General features: G+C 41.1%; 1 protein-coding gene across 1 annotated transcript in view; it reads left to right on the top strand.

Moving 5' to 3' along the window:
* Nucleotides 1-21,805, top strand: part of LOC124275852 — a 118,751-nt gene that overhangs the window by 36,380 nt on the left and 60,566 nt on the right. The window contains exons 3-5 of the mRNA XM_046711533.1: nucleotides 11,798-11,929; nucleotides 14,063-14,350; nucleotides 17,223-17,287. Of these exons, the coding sequence (XP_046567489.1) occupies nucleotides 11,798-11,929; nucleotides 14,063-14,350; nucleotides 17,223-17,287 (485 nt within the window). The remainder of the gene's footprint in view (nucleotides 1-11,797; nucleotides 11,930-14,062; nucleotides 14,351-17,222; nucleotides 17,288-21,805) is intronic.

Here is a 21,805-nt window from a genome sequence, read left to right as displayed (position 1 = left end):
ATGGGTGAGAGTATGCAAGGGTGTGGATGTGAATATGGGTGAGAGCATGCAAGGGTGTGTGGATGTGAATATGGGTGAGAGTATGCAAGGGTGTGGATGTTAATATGTGGTGAGAGTATGCAAAGGGTGTGGATGTTAATATGGGTGAGAGTATGCAAGGGTGTGGATGTTAATATGGGTGAGAGTATGCAAGGGTGTGGATGTTAATATGGGTGAGAGTATGCAAGGGTGAGAGTGTGTGATGTGAATATGGGTGAGAGTATGCAAGGGTGTGGATGTTAATATGGGTGAGAGTATGCAAGGGTGTGGATGTTAATATGGGTGAGAGTATGCAAGGGTGTGGATGTTAATATGGGTGAGAGTATGCAAGGGTGTGGATGTGTAATATATGGGTGAGAGTGTGAGGGTGAGTATGCATGGGTGTGGATGTGGGTGAGGATGTTAGGGTATGGGTGAGAGTATGCAAGGGTGTAGATGTTAATATGGGTGAGAGTAAAGGGTGTGGATGTTAATATGGGTGAGAGTATGCAAAGGTGTGGATGTTAATATGGGTGAGAGTATGCAAGGGTGTGGATGTTAATATGGGTGAGTATGCAAATACAGGGATGTGGATATGGGTGGGTGAGAGTATGCAAGGGGTGTGGATGTTAATATGGGTGAGAGTATGCAAGGGTGTGGATGTTAATATGGGTGAGTATGCAAAGGGTGTGGATGTTAATATGGGTGAGAGTATGCAAGGGTGTGGATGTTAATATGGGTGAGAATATGGGCAAGAGGGTGTGGATGTTAATATGGGTGAGAGTGTGAATGCAAGGGTGTGGATGTTAATATGGGTGAGAGTATGCAAGGGTGTGGATGTGGGTGAGGAATATGGGTGAGAGTATGCAAAGGGTGTGTGATGTTAATATGGGTGAGAGTATGCAAAGGGTAAGGATGTTAATATGGGTGGATGGTGATGATAATATGGATGTGAGAGTATGCAAGGGGTGTGGATGTTAATATGGGTGAGAGTATGCAAAGGGTGTGGATGTTAATATGGGTGAGAGTATGCAAAGGGTGTGGATGTGAATATGGGTGAGAGTATGCAAGGGTGTGGATGTGAATATGGGTGTATGCAAGGGTGTTGTTAATATGGGTGAGAGTATGCAAGGGGTGTGCAAGATGTGTTAAATATGAGAGTGAAAGTGTGGATGCAAGGGTGTGGATGTGAATATGGGTGAGAGTATGCAAAGGGTGTGGATGTTAATATGGGTGAGAATGCAAGGTGTGGATGTTAATATGGGTGAGAGTATGCAAGGGTGTGGATGTTAATATGGGTGAGAGTATGCAAGGGTGTGGATGTTAATATGGGTGAGAGTATGCAAAGGGTGTGGATGTTAATATGGGTGAGATATGGGTGATGAATATGGGTATGCAAGGGTGTGGATGTTAATATGGGTGAGAGTATGCAAGGGTGTGGATGTTAATATGGGTGAGAGTATGCAAGGGTGTGGATGTTAATATGGGTGAGAGTATGCAAGGGTGTAGATGTGAATATGGGTGAGAGTATGCAAGGGTGTGGATGTTAATATGGGTGAGAGTATGCAAGGGTGTGGATGTTAATATAGGGTGTAAGGGGTGTGGATGTTAATATGGGTGAGTTAAGTATGCAAGGGTGTGGATGTTAATATGGGTGAGAAGTATGCAAAGGGTGTGATGAATAGGGTGTGGATGTGTAATATGGGTGAGAGTGGATGCAAGGGTGTGGATGTTAATATGGGTGAGAGTATGCAAGGGTGTGGATGTTAATATGGGTGAGAGTATGCAAGGGTGTGGATGTTAATATGGGTGAGAGTATGCAAGGGTGTGGATGTAATGGGTGAGAGTATGCAAGAGTGTGGATGTTAATATGGGTGAGAGTATGCAAGGGTGTGGATGTTAATATGGGTGAGAGTATGCAAGGGTGTGGATGTTAATATGGGTGAGAGTATGCAAGGGTGTGGATGTTAATATGGGTGAGAGTATGCAAGGGTGTGCAATATGGGTGAAAGTATGCAAGGGTGTAGATGTGAATATGGGTGAGAGTATGCAAGGGTCTGAGTTTGACATTTGACGTTTATGTGGTTGCTGTGTGGGTATGGAGATTAGTTAATCAATTAAAATGTTATGGAACTAACTTCCAGGCCATCACTCACAGATTCAGGAACAAATATATAACCTGATCAAATTAGAAAACAACAGCGTTTATGTCAAAACAATCCATTAACAGCATCAAAAACAATAAATCCAAATTGATATGAAAAGAGCAATGCATCTGAAAGCCTGTCGGGGATCCACACCGAAGTGTTGGGTGTCCACACTGCTCTTGTATTTCATTACCAGGATTCAATACTGGCACTGGCGCCACAGCCAGTAAGGGGAGCTGCAGGTCAGCTTGTCCCTCAGGTATTGGGAGAACCAATAACAACACTCAGACACATCTCTGTGCTCATTCACATGCTCAGTGATCTGGTGGTGACTGAAGGTATCCCTGACTCTCACCAGGAGAATTACATTAGGTTGATGCTTGGCGGAGAGGTCAAGGAGACTGATCTGAGTGTCACTTACAGTGACTGGCACACATAAGACTGATTCCGAGATTGTTCAGATAGTGTTGACTGACACAAAGTTAAAGCTGCTATACCGGACTGATTCCGAGATTGTTCAGATAGTGTTGGCTGACACAGGGCTAAAGTTAGTATGCCGGACTGATTCTGAGATTGTTCAGATAGTGTTGATTGACAGTGTTAAAGCTGCTGTACCGGACTGATTCTGAAATTTTTCAGATAGTGAGTTGAGTGAAGTGATTTAATTTTGTGTATACTGGACTGACAATCTGAGCATTATTCCAGATATATGTGTTGACTGGCGAAGGGTTAAAGCTGTTATAGTGGACTGGATTCTGACAATCCAGATAGATGTTTGACTGGACTGATTAACAGGGTTAAAGCTGTTATGCGGGGTTAAAGCTGATTCTGATATTGTTCAGATAGTGTTGACTAGCGAAGGGTTAAAGCTGTTATACTGGACTGATTCTGAGATTGTTCAGATAGTGTTGGCTGACACAGGGTTAAAGCTGTTATGCCACTGATTCTGATATTGTTCAGATAGTGTTGACTGGCGAAAGGTTAAAGCTGTTATACTGGACTGATTCTGAGATTGTTCAGATAGTGTTGACTGGCGAAGGGTTAAAGCTGTTATACTGGACTGATTCTGAGATTGTTCAGATAGTGTTGACTGACACAGGGTTAAAGCTGTTATACTGGACTGATTCTGAGATTGTTCAGATAGTGTTGACTGGCGAAGGGTTAAAGCTGTTATACTGGACTGATTCTGAGATTGTTCAGATAGTGTTGACTGGCGAAGGGTTAAAGCTGTTATACTGGACTGATTCTGAGATTGTTCAGATAGTGTTGACTGGCAAAGGGTTAAAGCTGTTATACTGGACTGATTCTGAGATTGTTCAGATAGTGTTGACTGGCGAAGGGTTAAAGCTGTTATACTGGACTGATTCTGAGATTGTTCAGATAGTGTTGACTGGCGAAGGGTTAAAGCTGTTATACTGGACTGATTCTGAGATTGTTCAGATAGTGTTGACTGGCGAAGGGTTAAAGCTGTTATACTGGACTGATTCTGAGATTGTTCAGATAGTGTTGACTGGCGAAGGGTTAAAGCTGCTACACAGGATTTGTGATATCTCTGAGATAATGTTGACTGACACAGGTTAATGTTGACTGATGTATGGGTTAAAGCTGCTACATCAGTCTAATTCTGATCTATAGTTGAATTAGTGCTTAGGACTGTATCATAGTGTGCTCGCCACCACATTAAAGTAACATATTTTTACACTCCACCCTTCCACTATAATATATGACCAATATGATACGGTACTTAGGTGTTTTCCACATTGCTGAAACCTAAGGAACACTGGTATTACACTTACCGACCATCATAATTGTTATTGATATTGAAGCCCCTTTGCCCCTGAATATTCTAATGGTATGTTGAGCATGGTTTAGCACAAGACTGAAAAGCTGATAAGGGGCCATGATGGAACACTGATGAGTACAATGTGTGAAGCCCATTTCTGGTCTCCCCTAAAAAAAATTGGCATAAAACATGTACTCACTGACTTGCATATCTGAAAGGGGCCATGTACCTGGTTTGATTTCCATGTGTGAGCCCATTTCTGGTGTCCCCTACCAAGATATTTCTCTTAATATTGCCAAGAAAATTGGCATTAATAAAAACAATACTACACTGGTTTCATTGCATATCTGAAAAGGTGTTCTTCCTATGGTATCTGACCCCATGTGGCGAGTCAATAACATAGGAAGATCACAGTTTCATATAATTAAAGAGGTTCTTGGAAGAGTTTTGTACTGTAGTACAATATTTGCATGGCGTCACACTAATGGCGTCACTGCCATGGTAACCGGACGATCACGATGCATGTCAGTTGTCATGCACCCTCGTTACAGCCTCCTACAGTAAACTACTCTCCGTGGCTCCCCGTTTCTTGGTTTGCAGTTGCTTCATTGACTAACATCACTGGTGGAAACATTGCGTTTCACGTTTTTCGACAGATATAATGTCTCAGTTCGACTCACAATTAAACAGCGACACGGCAACATTAGCAATGTTTACATTCCCACAATGCATTTAAGTTGTAGAATGAATGAATTCAAATGTGTTTGTTATGAATGAAAAATAGTTACGTCAGAATGTGACCTAATTGAGAGGTCATCGGTTATCCAATCAAATCGTTAAATTTCCAGGTCAAGTGTTCCCCTTCCATGATATTGCGAGATTAATATTGCAACTACCCATCACGTTGACCATTAATAAAAATATGTACTCACTGACTTGCATATCTGAAAAGGGTCCGTGCCTTGGTTTGATTCTCCATGTGTGAAGCCCATTTATGGTGTCCGCTTCCATGCTATTGCTCTAATATTGCTAAAGATGGCATAAAACAACATTCACCCACTGACCTGCCGCAAATATCAGAAAATACACCAAGCAACAACATATCGTCTCTAACTCACCACATCTGTAACACTGCCTCGGGGTGATGACAAACAGCTCCTGGAGAAAAAGCTTGAAGTTTTTCAGGATGCAAAGAGGCTTGATGTGGCCCCAGTTGATTCATTCCACACTCTGACTGTCAGATTATGTATGGGAGATATTGTTTGGGGACCTGACAGGGAAGGATCTGGTAAGAGAAGGGGATAATCTGGGGAGGGTGGGGAGAATCTGGGGAGGCGGGGGGACATTCTGGAGAGGGAGGGAGGTGAGAATCTGGGAGGGAGGGGAAAATCCGGGGAGGGAGGGGAGTGTCTGGGGAGGGAGGAGGGGGGTTGACTTATTGTTCTATCGCCTGACAGATCACAGTTTCAGTGCTACAGTGGGGAAACATTCTCTTCTAAAGCCTTCTGGTAATTATCACTCTAATTGTAACTGTCACACCTGAACAAATTATCAATTAAAACTAAAATTTCCTCCCACCTTCTGTGATTTCTGATTTTTGCGATATTTTCCTATTTGAAAATTTGGTTGGGGACTTTGACAATGACTGCTTAACTTTCATCCTTTTTCAATATGTTGTTTTGTGAAGGTAAGAGTGACGGAGGTGTTTAGGTATCTGGGGTTTCAGTCAGCATATGTCACAGCTTCAGTAGAACCCAACAGCATGGGTACACACAAACCAAGCATTGTGACCATAGAAAAGCAGGGATTAAAACTCATGATTCACAGCATCCTGACTTCAAAGTGACGCAACTCTGCAGAGAAAAACAGGGGTCTCCTTGGTAACTTCCATGATTACTGTGTGTTTGGTAGAGATATTTTCCATTATGATGTGAGAGTAATGTAAATAATATTTCTATATTCTTCTTTATTAATATGTCACTGCAAATGCATGGGCTTGGACATCTGAAAAAGATTGCAAACAGTCAGTCATCTTATTAAAGTCAATACCATGCAAACACAGCCAATAACCAGTCTGTGAGAGAATTTATTACAACATGTTAGGCACATCTTGTTCTGTTTGTTAGGACTAATATATTCGTATGTGGAATGGGGAACCTTAGATTAGTATACAGACCCTCCAACAAATATAGGGGCGGTGGGATAGCCTAGTGGTTAAAGCGTTGGCTCATCACGCCAAAGACCCGGGTTCGAATCACCACATGGGTACAATGTGGGAAGCCTACTTCTGCTGTCCCCCGCCGTGATGTTGCTGGAAAAAGCGGCGTAAAACCAAACTCAGTCAGTCAGTCAGTCCAACAAATATACACATGGAAAAAGTATCGCAATACCCCATATTTTTAATAGTATCAAAATGACTGGTTCCTATTCTCACGGTAAATCGTTTTCTGTCGAAATGATGATAACTATATCATTGTTGTGGACCAAGTCGATCAAAAATCTTGCAGTGTCACAAATATTCCAACTTGGACATAATATTTTCCGCGCCTTTCGGCAGGATGACAATTATACACACAATAATGTTAATTCCTGGTATCTAAATAGGAATCATTTAGGTCAATGGCGGATGGCATTGTTTATCATAATGTCACCTGATATCTGGCAGCTGATAGATGTAGATGTTACCTCCGCCTGCATTCATACGATAAGAATTGTTTGTGTTATTTTTCATCCGATATCCGTGACCCTCCTTCCTCTAAATACATATGACTGTATCAGAAAAGCATGAAAATTTGACGTTTTATTCTTGATGGAGGGCTTCACAAGTCATTTCCTACATTCTGGCATATACATTATCAAGAAATCTAAAAATATCAATAACCATGGAGGATCTGTCTGGTGTCCGCCTCTTGCAATGACCCATATATGACTGTATCAGGCGTTGATTTGGCGTGACGTTCCATTCTGATGGACTCATGGCCGATGTATTCTATGACAAGGTAGAGTTGCTACTGTGTCCCTGTGTAGCAAATCACCAACGACATGTGACCAATGTGACCTATCATTGTTGTCCATGAAGACTAGTCTTGTGTTCAATGAGTGAGTGAGTGAGTTGAGTTTTACGCCACACTCAGCAATATTCCAGCTATATGGCGGCGGTCTGTAAATAATCGAGTCTGGACCAGACATTCCAGTGATCAACAGCATGAGCATCGGTCAGCATGGGAACTGATGACATGTGTCAACCAAGTCAGCGAGCCTGACCACCCGATCCTGTTAGTCGGCTCTTACGACAAGCATGGATTACTGAAGGCCAATATTCTAACCCAGACCTTCACGGGTCTCTTGTGTTCAGAGGATGGTTATCAAAATGTGGTGCAACAACCCTGTCCAGCATGTCAGTAATGTACCTTTGTCCATTCAGATTTTGTCTGATGGTTTACAGTCATGTGAGCGGCACCGCCATACCATTATTGAACCCAGGCAAAACCGTACTTGCTCAGTTGTGCATTACGCAGTGTTTCTGCTACACCAAACACCAGCTCAGCCATTAGTCATGACATTCTTTTACTTTTGCCTAACCAGTTGACCCCTCTCCAAAATCCGAGTTTGACACCAAGCTAGTCATACTGTTTTGTTCTCTGATGATAAAACTGGGGTCAGATAGGTCGTTGACACTCCACCTGACTGATTTTAGACAATTTCAGAACATTTGGTGATCATCTTCATCTTTAACATTCCGCTTGACATGACTGGATGAAGTCATGTGATTCTGAGAAGGGCAGTATATTCCCCCAAGGAGTTGTCATTCGTGGGTGACACAAATGCTTGCGGTCCTTAACATCATCAGTTTGCTGCTGTTTTCTGGCCATTCAGCTGATAGTCGATGGATGACAGACAACATCTTTTGCAATGATGATGATAGCTTGACATATTTAAGCAGCTGTCACTTGAGGAGGCCCCATATTTGCTTACTGACAATGAAATCAATTGATTTTCCAAGTAAACGAGCTGTAAGAACGGTTTACTGAAACTTGATATTTGCTTATTGATGGGTACACGTATTGCACATGATGCTCACCTTTGATCGTAGCACATGCATGTGTAATGTCAAAGTATGGTCTGCCACAAGGGTCAAAATATTCATACAAACAAACATAATTATGATATGAATATGAATGACTATATTGCAGTTAAAATTATAGGTGTTAGGACATTGTTCTAAATGTGTACATATCCAAGTAAGCTCATGTAAATCTATAATATTTAGTAAATCTAGATTACTGCACTTTCAAGGTCTTCAAAAATGGAGAGAGTTGCTTGGCTCATTTATATGATTATAATTATGGTAAGTTAAGAAAAAAATGATTTTTTTCTGTAATATATAGAGAATATCACCCGAGTGTCTTTAGATATCAAATATATCACCACAAGTTGATAAAGTTACAAATATACGAGGGTTGCTGAGGATATTTCACTTTTATCAACAAGTGTTGATATATTTGATATAAGAAGACACGAGGTGAGATTCTCTTTATCATCATAATTCACTCTTCTTTAGTTTTCAGTTAAAAATGTACATCTCTGAACATGGTTCTGCCATTAGACTTGTAGTGCGGCGATGTCATAGCATTGTGACATCATCAAGTTCATGATGTCATAGCATTGTTAGGGCATTGTACAAAATCTACTGTCAAAATCTTACACAAGCGATATCTCCTGTGGAACAGGGGCGGTGGGGTAGCCTAATGGTTAAAGCGTTGGCTCGTCACGCCGAAGACCCGGGTTCGAATCCCCACATGGGTACAATGTGTGAAGCCCATTTCTGGTGTCCCCTGCCGTGATGTTGCTGGTATATTGCTAAAAGCGGCGTAAAACCAAACTCAGTCAGTCAGTCAGTCCTGTGGAACACAGTTTTGGATGATAAATCTAGATTACTGCACTTTCAATGTCTTTCAAAATGTTAGCCGATGGATTTCTCTGTGTGTATGCAACTTGACTGGTGGCACACGCCAGTTAATGGGGGTCTGAAGGTGTAGCATAATAAACAATCTGATAATACTGATTGTGAACATGAAATACATCAGTGTTCCTGTATATATATCACACATCCTTATATGAAGCAAATTTCATACTTTTAAAAGTTAAAAAAATGGGTCTATAGGTCTTCAGCAACTCAAGTTTGTTGTAGGAGAAGACTTATTGGATTGGGTGGTCAGGCTTGCTGATTTGGCTGTCATGTACCAGTTGTGTATATTGATGTTCATGATATTGATCACTGGATTGTCTGACCCAGACTCGATTAATTACAGACCACCATGTAGCTGGAATACTGCTGACTGCGACGTTGACAACAAACAGTGTTCACTGATCAAGGAGGGATACCCCAATCCTTTAAAACACCTTGAAAATTTAATGTCCACATCTCAATAAATGATTCATCTTGCTCATCCAATTGGAAATCCCATCTTTTCTGCATCCGAAACTAATCCAGTCTGATCTTGCAACTTTAATAGCCGATGTTGTTTCTGAGTCCATTGCTTCTTCCTGTCGCAAACTTAGATTGGAATCTTCTGAAGCACAAAGCTCATTCTACCGGGTTGTAAGCTTTATTACACTGCAACGTATGGCAATGAATCTGACCCGGACCCACTGGTTTAAATTATTGTTTGTTCCCCAGGGACTGTCTCGCCCCCAACCCCCAGTATTGATCCTCCCCTATCTGTCTTCTTTTTCATTCCCTCTGGATGTCGTATTGATTCAGTGCTAGACTAGAGAACCTGTTTTAGCTTTTTATCAACTTCTTTCATTTGCTTCTGTGTGTTTTCGACAATTAGTTTCTAGATGTATGTTTTTAGGATTAAGGAGAGCTGCCAGAGATTACTGACCTTGAAGGTTCATGGAGCAGACTGAGTTCAACCGAATGTGTACTGTGGTCTTTGGCTGGCGAGATGTTCCAGTGGTTAGAAAGTTGGCTCAGTATGAATAATTCCTGGCTTGATCTCTCATATGGGTCCTGGTTTGATCTCTCATATGGGTCCTGGTTTGATCTCTCATATGGCTCTTGGTTTGATCTCTCATATGGGTCCTGGTTTGATCTCTCATATGGGTCCTGGTTTGATCTCTCATATGGGTCCTGGCTTTGATCTCTCATATGGGTCCTGGTTTGATCTCTCATATGGGTCCTGGTTTGATCTCTCATATGGGTCCTGGTTTGATCTCTCTCATATGGGTCCTGGCTCATGGCCCTCATGGTTTGATCTCTCATATGGGTCCTGGCTTGATCTCTCATATGGGTCCTGGTTTGATCTCTCATATGGGTCCTGGTTTGATCTCTCATATGGGTCCTGGTTTGATCTCTCATATGGGTCCTGGTTTGATCTCTCATATGGGTCCTGGTTTGATCTCTCATATGGGTCCTGGTTTGATCTCTCATATGGGTCCTGGTTTGATCTCTCATATGGATCCTGGCTTGATCTCTCATATGGATCCTGGTTTGATTCTTAATATAGGTCTTGGTTTGATTCCCGATATAGTTTCTCGTTTGAGTTAAGTATCTGTCCAGGTTTGATTCCTGGTTTGAGTGGAGGGTTCCATTCTGTTTTTAAGTTGTCCAGATCCAATCGTTACAAACTTTTTGTTGTCTATACCGACATCCAGTTCCAGCTCTTTTGGTGACCGAACCCTCTCTAAAGCTGGTCCAGTACTTCAGAATTCCCTCCCAGACAACTTCAGACACATTCAAGAACTATCTGACTTGGAAGTCTAGCTTGAAAATGTACTTCTTCAGATCGGCACACAACTGAATACCTTTTGTCAGAGCTGTTTTTCCTTCAAAGCACCTTTGACCTGAGAGGTGCTGTATGATTAACTAATTATATTTATTATTAAACATGACTGCTTTGGTAGCCATATCGGGGCAGTGGGGTAGCCTAGTGGTTAAAGCATTTGCTCATCATGCCGAAGATCCAGGTTTGATTCCCCACATGGGTACAACACATGACGCCCATTTCTGATGTTCCTCGACATGATATTGCTGGAATATTGCTGAAAGCGGAGTAATACCATACTCACTCACTAATATCCATATTGAAACTGTTTTTGCACATTACCAAATGCATCAACTTGAATGGATAAAGTGTGACCTGGCTTTTTGGGTATGCAGCATCTGCATGATTAAACAAGAGTCATCAGCAGATGACAAATCCCCCTGGCCCCCATAAATTTGCAAGAAATCATCTGACAGTTACTTAAAGTCCAACATGATGTTTTTGGACTAAGTCCAAATCATTTCCATGGAAACCAAGAAAAATAGAAATGACAAAAACCTGCAGATAGCAAAAGGCACCACTTTAGCTTATGTTTGATACCAAGTCTTGAAGAAAGATATTGAACAGTTTTCGAGTTTTCGAAGGTCACCCTTACCTTTTGAGACTAAGTTCAAATCGTTTCCATGAAAACCAAGAAAAATAAAAATGACAAAAATCTGTAAATAGCAAAAGGCACCACATTAGGTTCTATTTAATATATCTACCAATTTTTATTGAAAAATATTAAACGTTTTTTGAGTTATGTTCCGGAAACAGAATGATTACGGACGGACGGATGAGGCGTCGACTATATCCCCCGCATTACATGCCGGGGTCATATATATGTACAAAACATTGAGATATCATTATGAAGATCATCAGATGTACTGATGAAGATAGTGAAAGTCTTGGTGTGACTATGAATGGGTAATGATTTAATGTGTGAATAAATGAAACTATGTTTTACATCATCAGTGAGGGATCATACCTTCATTGTATGTTTTGTTGATGTCGTCTGATGGATGAACTTTGTGTTTCAGGGCCGTCGTCAGAAGGAGGTCACAGCCTTACTTTCATCAACGTTACCAGGGACAACATTGGCCAATATGTTTGTCTTGCTCACAATGGCATCCTGCCAGATGCAAGCCATACGTTCTACCTTGATGTAAACTGTAAGTGTTGGGACTACCTGGGATTGTTAGTTGTTAGGACCACCCTTCTGAGGGAAAGTCAATTATCAGGACCACCCTTGACAGGGAAAGTCCATTATCAGGACCACCCTTGACAGGGAAAGTCAATTATCAGGACCACCCTTGACAGGGAAAGTCAATTATCAGGACCACCCTTGACAGGGAAAGTCAATCATCAGGACCACCCTTGACAGGGAAAGTCAATCATCAGGACCACCCTTGACAGGGAAAGTCAATTATCAGGACCACCCTTGACAGGGAAAGTCAATTATCAGGACCACCCTTGACAGGGAAAGTCAATTATCAGGACCACCCTTGACAGGGAAAGTCAATTATCAGGACCACCCTTGACAGGGAAAGTCAATTGTGGGGCCCACCTTTCACAGGTAAAGTCACTTGATAGGACCACCTTTCACAGGGAAAGTGACTAACAGGATCCAGTGGTCAGGCTCGCTGGCTTGGTTGACACATGTCATCGGTTCCCAATTGCATAGGTCGATGCTCATGCTGTTGATCACTGTATTGTCTCGCCCAGACTTGATTATTTACAGACCACTGCCATATAGTTGGAATATTGCTGAGTGCGGCATAAAACTAAACTCACTCACTCACTTGTCAGGACCACCATTCACAGGTAAAGTCACTTGTCAGGACCACCATTTACAGGTAAAGTCACTTGTCAGGACCACCATTTACAGGTAAAGTCACTTGTCAGGACCACCATTTACAGGTAAAGTCACTTGATAGGACCTCACTTCACAGGTAAAGTCACTTGATAGGACCACTCTTCACAGGTAAAGTCATTTGTTAGGACCACCCTTCACAGGTAAAGTCACTTGTTAGGACCACCATTTACAGGTAAAGTCACTTGATAGGACCTCACTTCACAGGTAAAGTCACTTGTTAGGACCACCCTTCACAGGTAAAGTCACTTGTTAGGACCACCTTTCACAGGGAAAGTTATTTGTCAGGACCACCGTTGACTCTAAACAAGTCCTCCAACCGAAAAGTCTCCTTCTGGCCTTGTTGTCCCCTGCCGCAATGCGGAACGGGGGACTATGTATTCAGCGGCGTCCGTACGGCTGTACGTACGTCCCGATTCTTGTAAACGCGATATCTGATGAACTGTTGTACCCAATGTCTTCAAATTTGGTGACGGCCTACATTGGGGGATTTCACAGACACCAGTTTATTTAGGTGACCTTATTTTCAAGGTCACCACGACACTTTGAACACTCTTAACTCTTGTTAACGCGATATTTCATGGACTGTTGTACCCAATGTCTTCAAATTTGGTGACAGCATACATTGGGGGATTATGCAGACACTAGTTGATTTTGGGTGACCTTGACCTTATGTTCAAGGTCACCACGACACTTTTCACACTTTAAACTCTTGTTAACGCGATATCTCATGGACTGTTGTACCCAATGTCTTCAAATTTGGTGACAGTTTACATTGGGGTATTACACAGACACCAGTTTATTTGGGTGACCTTGACCTTATCTTCAAGGTCACCACAATACTTTGACCCCTTTTTAGAGGTGATATCTCATAAAACATTGAACCCAATGTTTTCAAGTATGTTGACAGCCTACATCGGGTGATAATGCTGACACCAGTCATTTCTTGTATTTGACCCCAAAATAAAAGGTAGTAAATATAGATATTCCATTCTTTAGCGGCGGGGGACATTGCCATATCAGTGGCAAACACTTGTTATAGTTAAATTTATCTCGTCTTGTATTCTGGAAAAGGCCAGGGAGGTGACTTAGTGAGGATGTGGCTGTACTGTACTCAATAGTACTGACCAAGACCATGCTATCTGTGTAGTAGGGGGAAGTGGATGTGGCTTCTGTGTGCTTGGTGTTATTCAATAGAAACACACCATCTATGAAGGGTGGCAGGTGGAGGGCTCAGTGAGAGTGTGGCCCCATTGTACACACTGTAATTCAAAAGGATCATACCATCATGGTAGATGGGACTTAGTGAAGGTGTTGCTATATACAGTGGTTTCTGTAAGGCTGTGTCAGATATGTAAGGGGAATCTATGTAGGGTCTGCCTGTACTGAAACAAAGTAAGTGGTGTTCAGTATCTTCCTCTCTTCTTTTTAGTTTCTCCAGAGGTCAGTGTCAATGCTGAAGAGGTCAGGAAAGCCATAGGTCAGTCCGTGACCTTCAAGTGTGAGGTCAAGGCCAATCCAAGCTCAGCTATCCAATGGGAACACATGGGAAGCTTCATGAGAAACGACCATAGACACAAACTCACACGACAGAAGAAGGACGACACCACCAGTGTCTTGACACTCCATGTAGACCAACTCGAGCGGGAAGACTTCGGGAGATACTCATGTGTTGCTGAAAACACTCTGGGCACAGTAAGGGCAACTGTGCAGCTTACTGGTGAGGAGAAATTGAACAGATAATAACATCCATGGCCCTGGGGAATTACGGAATTTATCTCCCGAGTAAATGGATTAATGCATTACTCTGCCCCATTCCCTCTGGATCAGATAGTCAGTAATTGTCAGAGTTAAGTGCGACTTTATATCCTTAGTGAAAATATGATCATACTTAGAAATAAAACAGCTATCGAGCGCATTGAACTTTACTGCCATTCCACATGCAATCTGAGCGTTACGGCTAGCATACTTCACATGCTTCAATCAAGAGCTTTGATTGTTGTAGCTTTAAGATGTAAGATACTTCTATGCTTTAATGCAGAGCTCTGATATTTGGTGCCCAAAGATATGACATTACTTCCATGCTTAAGCACAGAGCTCTAATAGTTGTATAACTGAGATAAATGTTACTCCTATACCTTACCTGATCCTGGTTGGAATTTTTCTTCAGCAACCCATGCTTGTTGTAAGAGTCTAGGGGTTGTCAGGTTCGCTGACTTGGTCATTGTATCCCAATCACTTAGATCAATGCTCATGCTGTTGAAAACAGGATTGTCTGGCCCAGACTTGATTATTTACAGATCGCAGACCCATAGCTGGAATATTGCTGAGTGCGGTGTTAAACAACAAACAAAGACAAAAAACAACAACAGTTTACCACAGAGCTCTTAGTTGTAGAACTAAGACAAACAAAAATCTCCTATACTTTAACATAGGGCTCTGATACTTGTACGTCAGATGAATGTAACTCCCATACATTAACATAGGGTTCTGATAGTTGTAGCACTATGATTCATATTACTCCATACTTTAACATAGAGCTCTGATAGTTGTAGCACTATGATTCATATTACTCCATACTGTAACATAGAGCTCTGATAGTTGTAGTACTATGATTCATATTACTTCATACTGTAGCATAGAGCTCTGATAGTTGTAGTACAACAATAGAAAGAACTCCAGTGCTTTAACAAAGGGCTCTGATAGGTCTCTCACTAAGATGAATATTACTCCCATATTTTAGTGAGTGAGTGTGTGAGTTTAGCTTTATGCCGCTTTTAGCAATATTCCAGCAATATCACAGCCGGGGACATCAGAAATGGGTTTCACACATTATACCCATGTGGGGAATCAAACCCAGGCCTTCTGCGTGCCAAGTGAACGCTTTAATCACTAGGCTACCCCACTGCCTCTCCTATACTTAACACAGAGCTGATAGTTGTTGAGAAGTTCACCTCAGGGATCAGGACCCTGAAATAGAAGACATTGTCTGCCATTAAATATATGGTGTCCATCATTGCAATGGCTGAATGGCAGACTTGGGTTAGATTTACAGTAATTTGAAATAGAGCGGACGGAAGTGATGTGGCCATTGAGTGCTGGTGATACTCCCTAATCAGCTGGAGTAATGTCTTCTACATCCCTGATCCCTCTGGGGCAATGAAGGCTTGGTAGAACACTCGGCCATACAACTGTTCATTGCAACAGATATCGAAGGAGATCAAGAGAGAGAGAGAGCAAGAGGGATGGGTGTGGTGAGATTGAGAGAGGAAGAGGGATGGGTGTAGAGAGATTGAGAGAGAGGAAGTGGGGTAGGTGTGGAGAGATTGAGAGAGAGGAGGAGGGGTAGGTGTGGAGAGATTGAGAGAGAGGAAGAGGGATGGGTGTGGAGAGAGGAAGAGGGATGAGTGTGGAGAGATTAAGATAGAGAAGGAGGGGTAGGTGTGGTGAGATTGTGAGAAGAAGAGGGGTAGGTGTGGAGAGATTGAGAGAGGAAGAGAGGTAGGTGTGGAGAGATTGTGAGAGAGGAAGAGGGGGGTAGGTGTGGTGAGATTGTGAGAGAGGAAGAGGGATGGGTGTGGAGAGAGGAAGAGAGATTGGTGTGGAGAGTTTGAGAGAGAGGAGGAGGGGTAGGTGTGGTGAGATTGTGAGAGGAAGAGGGGGAGGTGTGGAGAGATTGAGAGAGGAAGAGGGGTAGGTGTGGAGAGATTGAGAGACAGGGAGAGGGGTAGTAAGGAGAGCTTAAGAGAGAAGAAGAGGGATGGGTGTGGAGATATTAAGAAAGAGGAAGAGGGATGGGTGTGGAGTGCTTAAGAGAGAAGAAGAGGGATGAGTTTGGAGAGATTAAGAAAGAAGAAGAGAGATGGGTGTGGAGAGATTGAGAGAGAGGAAGAGGGATGAGTGGAGATATTAAGAGAGGAAGAGGGATGGGTGTGGAGAGACTGAGAGACAGGGAGAGGGGTAGTTTAAGGAGAGCTTAAGAGAGAAGAAGAGGGATGGGTGTGGAGATATTAAGAAAGAGGGATGGGTGTGGAGTGCTTAAGAGAGAAGAGGGGTAGGTGTGGAGAGATTGAGAGAGAGGAAGAGGTGTAGGTGTGGAGAGCTTAAGAGAGAAGAGGGATGGGTGTGGAGAGATTGAGAGAGAGTGAGTGAATGAGAATGATTTTACGCCACTTCTGTCAATATTCCAGCAATATCATGGCGGGGGACACCAGAAATGGGCCTCACACATTGTACCCATGTGGGGAATCAAACCCAGGTCTTCAACATGACAAGCAGATGCTTTAACCACTAGGCTACCCCATCATCTCTGAGAGATTGAGAGAGAGGAAGAGGGGTAGGAGACTGGCTGGGTGTTTTGGGACTGGGTGGGTAGGTTGGAGAACAGACAGATCAGGAGAGAGATAGAAGGGGAGAGTGGGATTGAGATCGAGAGAGAAAGAGATAGAGATAGGGAGAGAGAGAGATGCTGTGTTTGACACACAGCAGTGAGTATGTGTGGGTTGTCTTGGTTTGATGGGTGCTTTATATAGAAAAGTGTGAACATCTGTGTTTCTATTGATTATAAAGCTTTGATTTCATTTTCTTGACAGAGATAACATCAGCCCAGTGTGGTGAGGCTCGAGCTCGGGTCCAGGAGGAACTGAATGTCTCTGGCGTAAGTCTACTCACCCCTTCTGCTCAGGTCGATACTCATGTTGATAATAATTCAAGCAACCAGGAGAGACATTGCTGTAACCAGGCAACAATCAACAAGGTCACAAGGAGTTCAAGGTCACTTAGTATCCAAAGTAAACCCAGAATGGCTTTATGACTTGTATGTTGGCTATTAATTACCTCACTTTAAATTTTACTTTTGAAATCTAAATGTCCAAAATATTCTATAAACATTTGAAGAAGATATTCTTTAGGAGAAAATGGTAAACAATTACTACATAATTTAATACTAACATATGTTTAATGGAAATTGGATTCTGAAATAACTATGCCTTTTTTTTGATCATCTTTGATTTGACATTCATGTTACAGAATCTTTAATATCATTCATCATGGTTTTCATTCACTTCAAAGTGATTCAGAAGCGTGTGTTAATGTCAACTCCACTTCCATGATGATTAAGCTAGACCCTCGAGACATAACGAAATAATCTTTTGAGTATTTCATTAATTTGACTAATAAATAAACAATGCCATTTAGAAAGTGGACAAATGTAACGAGCGGTCTAGGCGTCTGACTTTGTGTGCTGGTGATTAGGTGCCTGACTCTGAGGGTGTGGGTTCGAATCCCGGATGGGACTCAACCATCAAAAGTACTAGAATCTGTACTTTACTAAGAAAGTGTAATCCCAGATATAACATATGTTAAATTTGACTATTGCCAACAATAGATTGAATATTTGATTTATAACATGAGATGTAGAAGTTTGACTATATTGATTACTGTTCTGTACTGACAGAAGTCTCATTTCTACAGGGGCGGTGGGGGTAGCCTTGTGGTTAAAGACTTTGCTCGTCAAGCCAAAAGATCCAGGTTCGATTCCTCACATGGGTACAATGTGTTAAGCCCATTTCTGGTGTCCCCTGCCATGATATTGCTGGAATAATGCAAAAAGCGGTGTAAAACAAAACTCACTCACTCTTTTGTACACACGAAGAATAAGGTAATTGTTTTCAAAGGTAGAAAAGTTTGAAGATTCTTTTGGAATATGGTCTGCTTGTGCATATTATCTTGTTTCTTTCAAGCCTAAAAGACCTCTGAAGATCCGAGTTAGAATTGGTCTTCAGTAACCCATGCTTGTTGTAAGAGGCGACTAACAGGATCGGCTGGCCAGGTTCGCTGATTTGGTTGACACATGTCATTTTATCCCAATTTCGTATATCAATGCTCAATCGATCGATGATCGATGTTGTTGATCACAGGATTGTCTGGTCCAGATTCGATTATTTACAGATCGCTGCCATATAGCTGGAATATTGCTGAGTGCGGTGTAACCAACCAACATGAAGCAAAAAAAATTGCCCAGTGAGCACCTTGATAAAGCTTGATGTCTTTTTTTAGAAAAAGAAATTTGTTTCTCAGAGAAGGTAAAAAAATTGCTTGTCTCTTTTGAAAGACTGGGAAAAAAGGATCCACCTAAAAAAATATCAAGAGCTCCTAGAACATGTCTTTCCTTGATTACATACAGGTCATGTGACTTCGATTGAGGATCACACGAAGCCCTCCTTTAATACTCAAAATTGGCACCAAGGCTTCAACACTTGTTTGTCATAGCGATTTCAAAAGACTTTTCTAATTGACTTACAAGGACATAACCCTACATTGAATTGGAACATGTGACATTAAACAAGCTGTAAGAGGAAGCCTCCTTTTCGAATTGATGTTGATCCTGTGTCAGGATTGAATATGCATCAACTGACATGGAAACTGTTTCCCTAAGGACTAGCTATAAACTTCTCTTGCCGGGAGCATGGATTCTCATTCAATATCATGAAATCTCTCAACTGCAAAATAAACATGAAGAGTGCTTGAGACATTAAATCATTCCCCTGCCTCTGAGACTGGTTCGGGTTTTATCGAAATGAAAGTCTTTTGCATGTCATAGAGAAACGGTATCACATCGTTGCAGGTTATGAGAGGGTTATAACATCACTTGATGGTAGGTTATATGTGTATAGAGAGACTGTATCAGGGATTTAAGACCATATGATTCAGGTTTCTGAAACTGTCGTAACTTTACATTATTGTAGGTTATAGCTATGTGGAGAGGCGTTATCAGGGTTATAACATCATATGGTTGCAATTTTTAGAGGCATGTGCAGTATTGGAATTATGTTGTCTCATGATTGTAGATTACAGAGAGGGTAAAACAATATCAAAAGGCAATACCATCATGTGATTGTAGGTTATAAAAAACTAATATCAGGGTAATACCGTCATATGATGGTAGGTTATACAGACAATATCTGGGTTATACATCACATGATTGTAGGTTATGAAAAGGTAATTTCAGGGATATACAATTACTTGTACATGATTGTAGGTTATTAAAAGGTAATATCAGGGTTATACCATCTTATGATTGTAGGTTATATAAGCCTAATATCAGGGTTATACCATCTTATGATTGTAGGTTATTAAAAGGTAATATCAGGGTTATACCATCACATGATTGTAGGTTATTAAAGGTAATATCAGGGTTATACCATCTTATGATTGTAGGTTATATAAAGGTAATATCAGGGTTATACCATCACATGATTGTAGGCTATTAAAAGGTAATATCAGGGTTATACCATCACATGATTGTAGGTTATATAAGGGTAATATCAGGGTTATACCATTACGTGATTGTAGATTATGAAAAGGTAATATCAATATCAAGTTTATACCATCACATGATTGGGTTCTATTCCCCACATGGTAATATCAGTGTTATACCCATTTATGATTGTAGGTTATATAAGGGTAATATCAGGGTTATACCATTACGTGATTGTAGATTATGAAAAGGTAATATCAATATCAAGTTTATACCATCACATGATTGTAGGTTCTGGAGAGGTAGTATCAGCATTTAAATATCAAACTGTTCTACACTTACTAACTTACAATGTGTTGTCCAGAACATGGTGGGGATATCATTGTGATGTCCCTCTTTTGGCCTGTGATGAGGATTGAAAGTAGATTTCATATACAGTGAAACCTGCCCACAACATCACCTGTCTAATCTGGCACACTGTCAAAACCGGCATAAAATTTTGGTCCCGCCATTTTACAACGATATTATAATCATTAAAACATTGTCTAATGCGGCACCTGTCTATTCAGTATTCTGGCACGACTCTCCGGTCTTAACTGTTATTAACACTGTCTAAACCGGCATAGATATGAGCAGCCCAATCAAGGACCCATAATCCAATACGCTAATTAATCGTCTTGGCACGCTAGATAATCAGGAAGTAGTGATTGCTTGGTGAAGCAATGGCTAGATAGCTAAGCAGGCACGTTGGGAGTTAACACTTGTTCAAAAAATTTTTTTATCAAAGGTATTACAGAAATAAAGAGATTGATGAGTGTAAATGGCAGCCATGTTGGAAAATGATCGTCACTGTCTAGTCCGGCACCCTGTCTAAATCGACATTTTATTTCAGTCCTGTGGGGTGCCGGTTTAGGACAGGTTTCACTGTATAAACCGCTGTTTACATTTTCATTTTCTCGAGTATGCCTCTGAACTGGGTAATCAAGCTGTTGGTTGATTGTGCGCCATTACAGCTTATCTACAGGCTTCTGTGTTACGTGTAGGATAAAGCACCCATACTTATGGTTGGGAAAGTAAGACCCTCGAGACTGTTGGGGAGAAGTAAGACATAATCTGAAATATATTTTCCAATCGCTAGGGAAAACATTTGCACATTTAAGTTGATCTTTGACGATATTTTTCAATTGATTTCAAACACTAACATATCATCTGAATTTGAATGTTGATGTTAATATAGAGTTAGGAAAAAGTCATTGGGAAGAGGTCTTAACTTACAAAAAGTAAAACCGGAAATAGGTCTGTTCTTACTGAAAAGTAAAACCGGAAATAGGTCTTTCTTCACGAAAAGTAAAACCTGGGAGCAAACAAAAATCTCAAATGTTTATTCCAAAAGCATGTCTAATATGTCAGCCTTCAGGTTTATATTGACCATGCAAAAGTAAAAGAACACTCTGTTCTTGCACATTTCTGAAGTTAATCTGCCATACATACAAGACTGTTGTCTGTTTAATTACTGTCTTGAAGATGTAGATGCTAAATGTTTTCAGTGTACAGTGATTGGAGATGATAAAGCACATTATTATGTGTTTATAACATAAGGAATTCAACTATGGTAATATGGTAATATGCAAGAATCAAGTGTTGTTTGTTCAGACTCTTTTAGTAGTAGGGGTGGGTATTGCATAGAATTTTCATATTGCGATATATTGCGATGCGAAAGCATGTATTGCAATATATTGCATGAAGTATTTTCAAACAAAAAACTACTTATAATCGAGTTAATGCTTGATTTATAGAGCAAAAACACAGCAAAATCACTAGGCTTGTTTAAGCTTTAATAACAACTTTTAATCATGATGAAATAAAAATGTGAATAATATTTCGCACAAATGAAACAAGGAAATATCCGAAGATTTC

Source organism: Haliotis rubra, unplaced genomic scaffold, assembly GCF_003918875.1.
Source record: "Haliotis rubra isolate DU_JTF1 unplaced genomic scaffold, ASM391887v1 Scf203, whole genome shotgun sequence".
Lineage (NCBI taxonomy): Eukaryota > Metazoa > Mollusca > Gastropoda > Lepetellida > Haliotidae > Haliotis > Haliotis rubra.
This window is presented reverse-complemented; position numbering and strand designations above follow the sequence as displayed.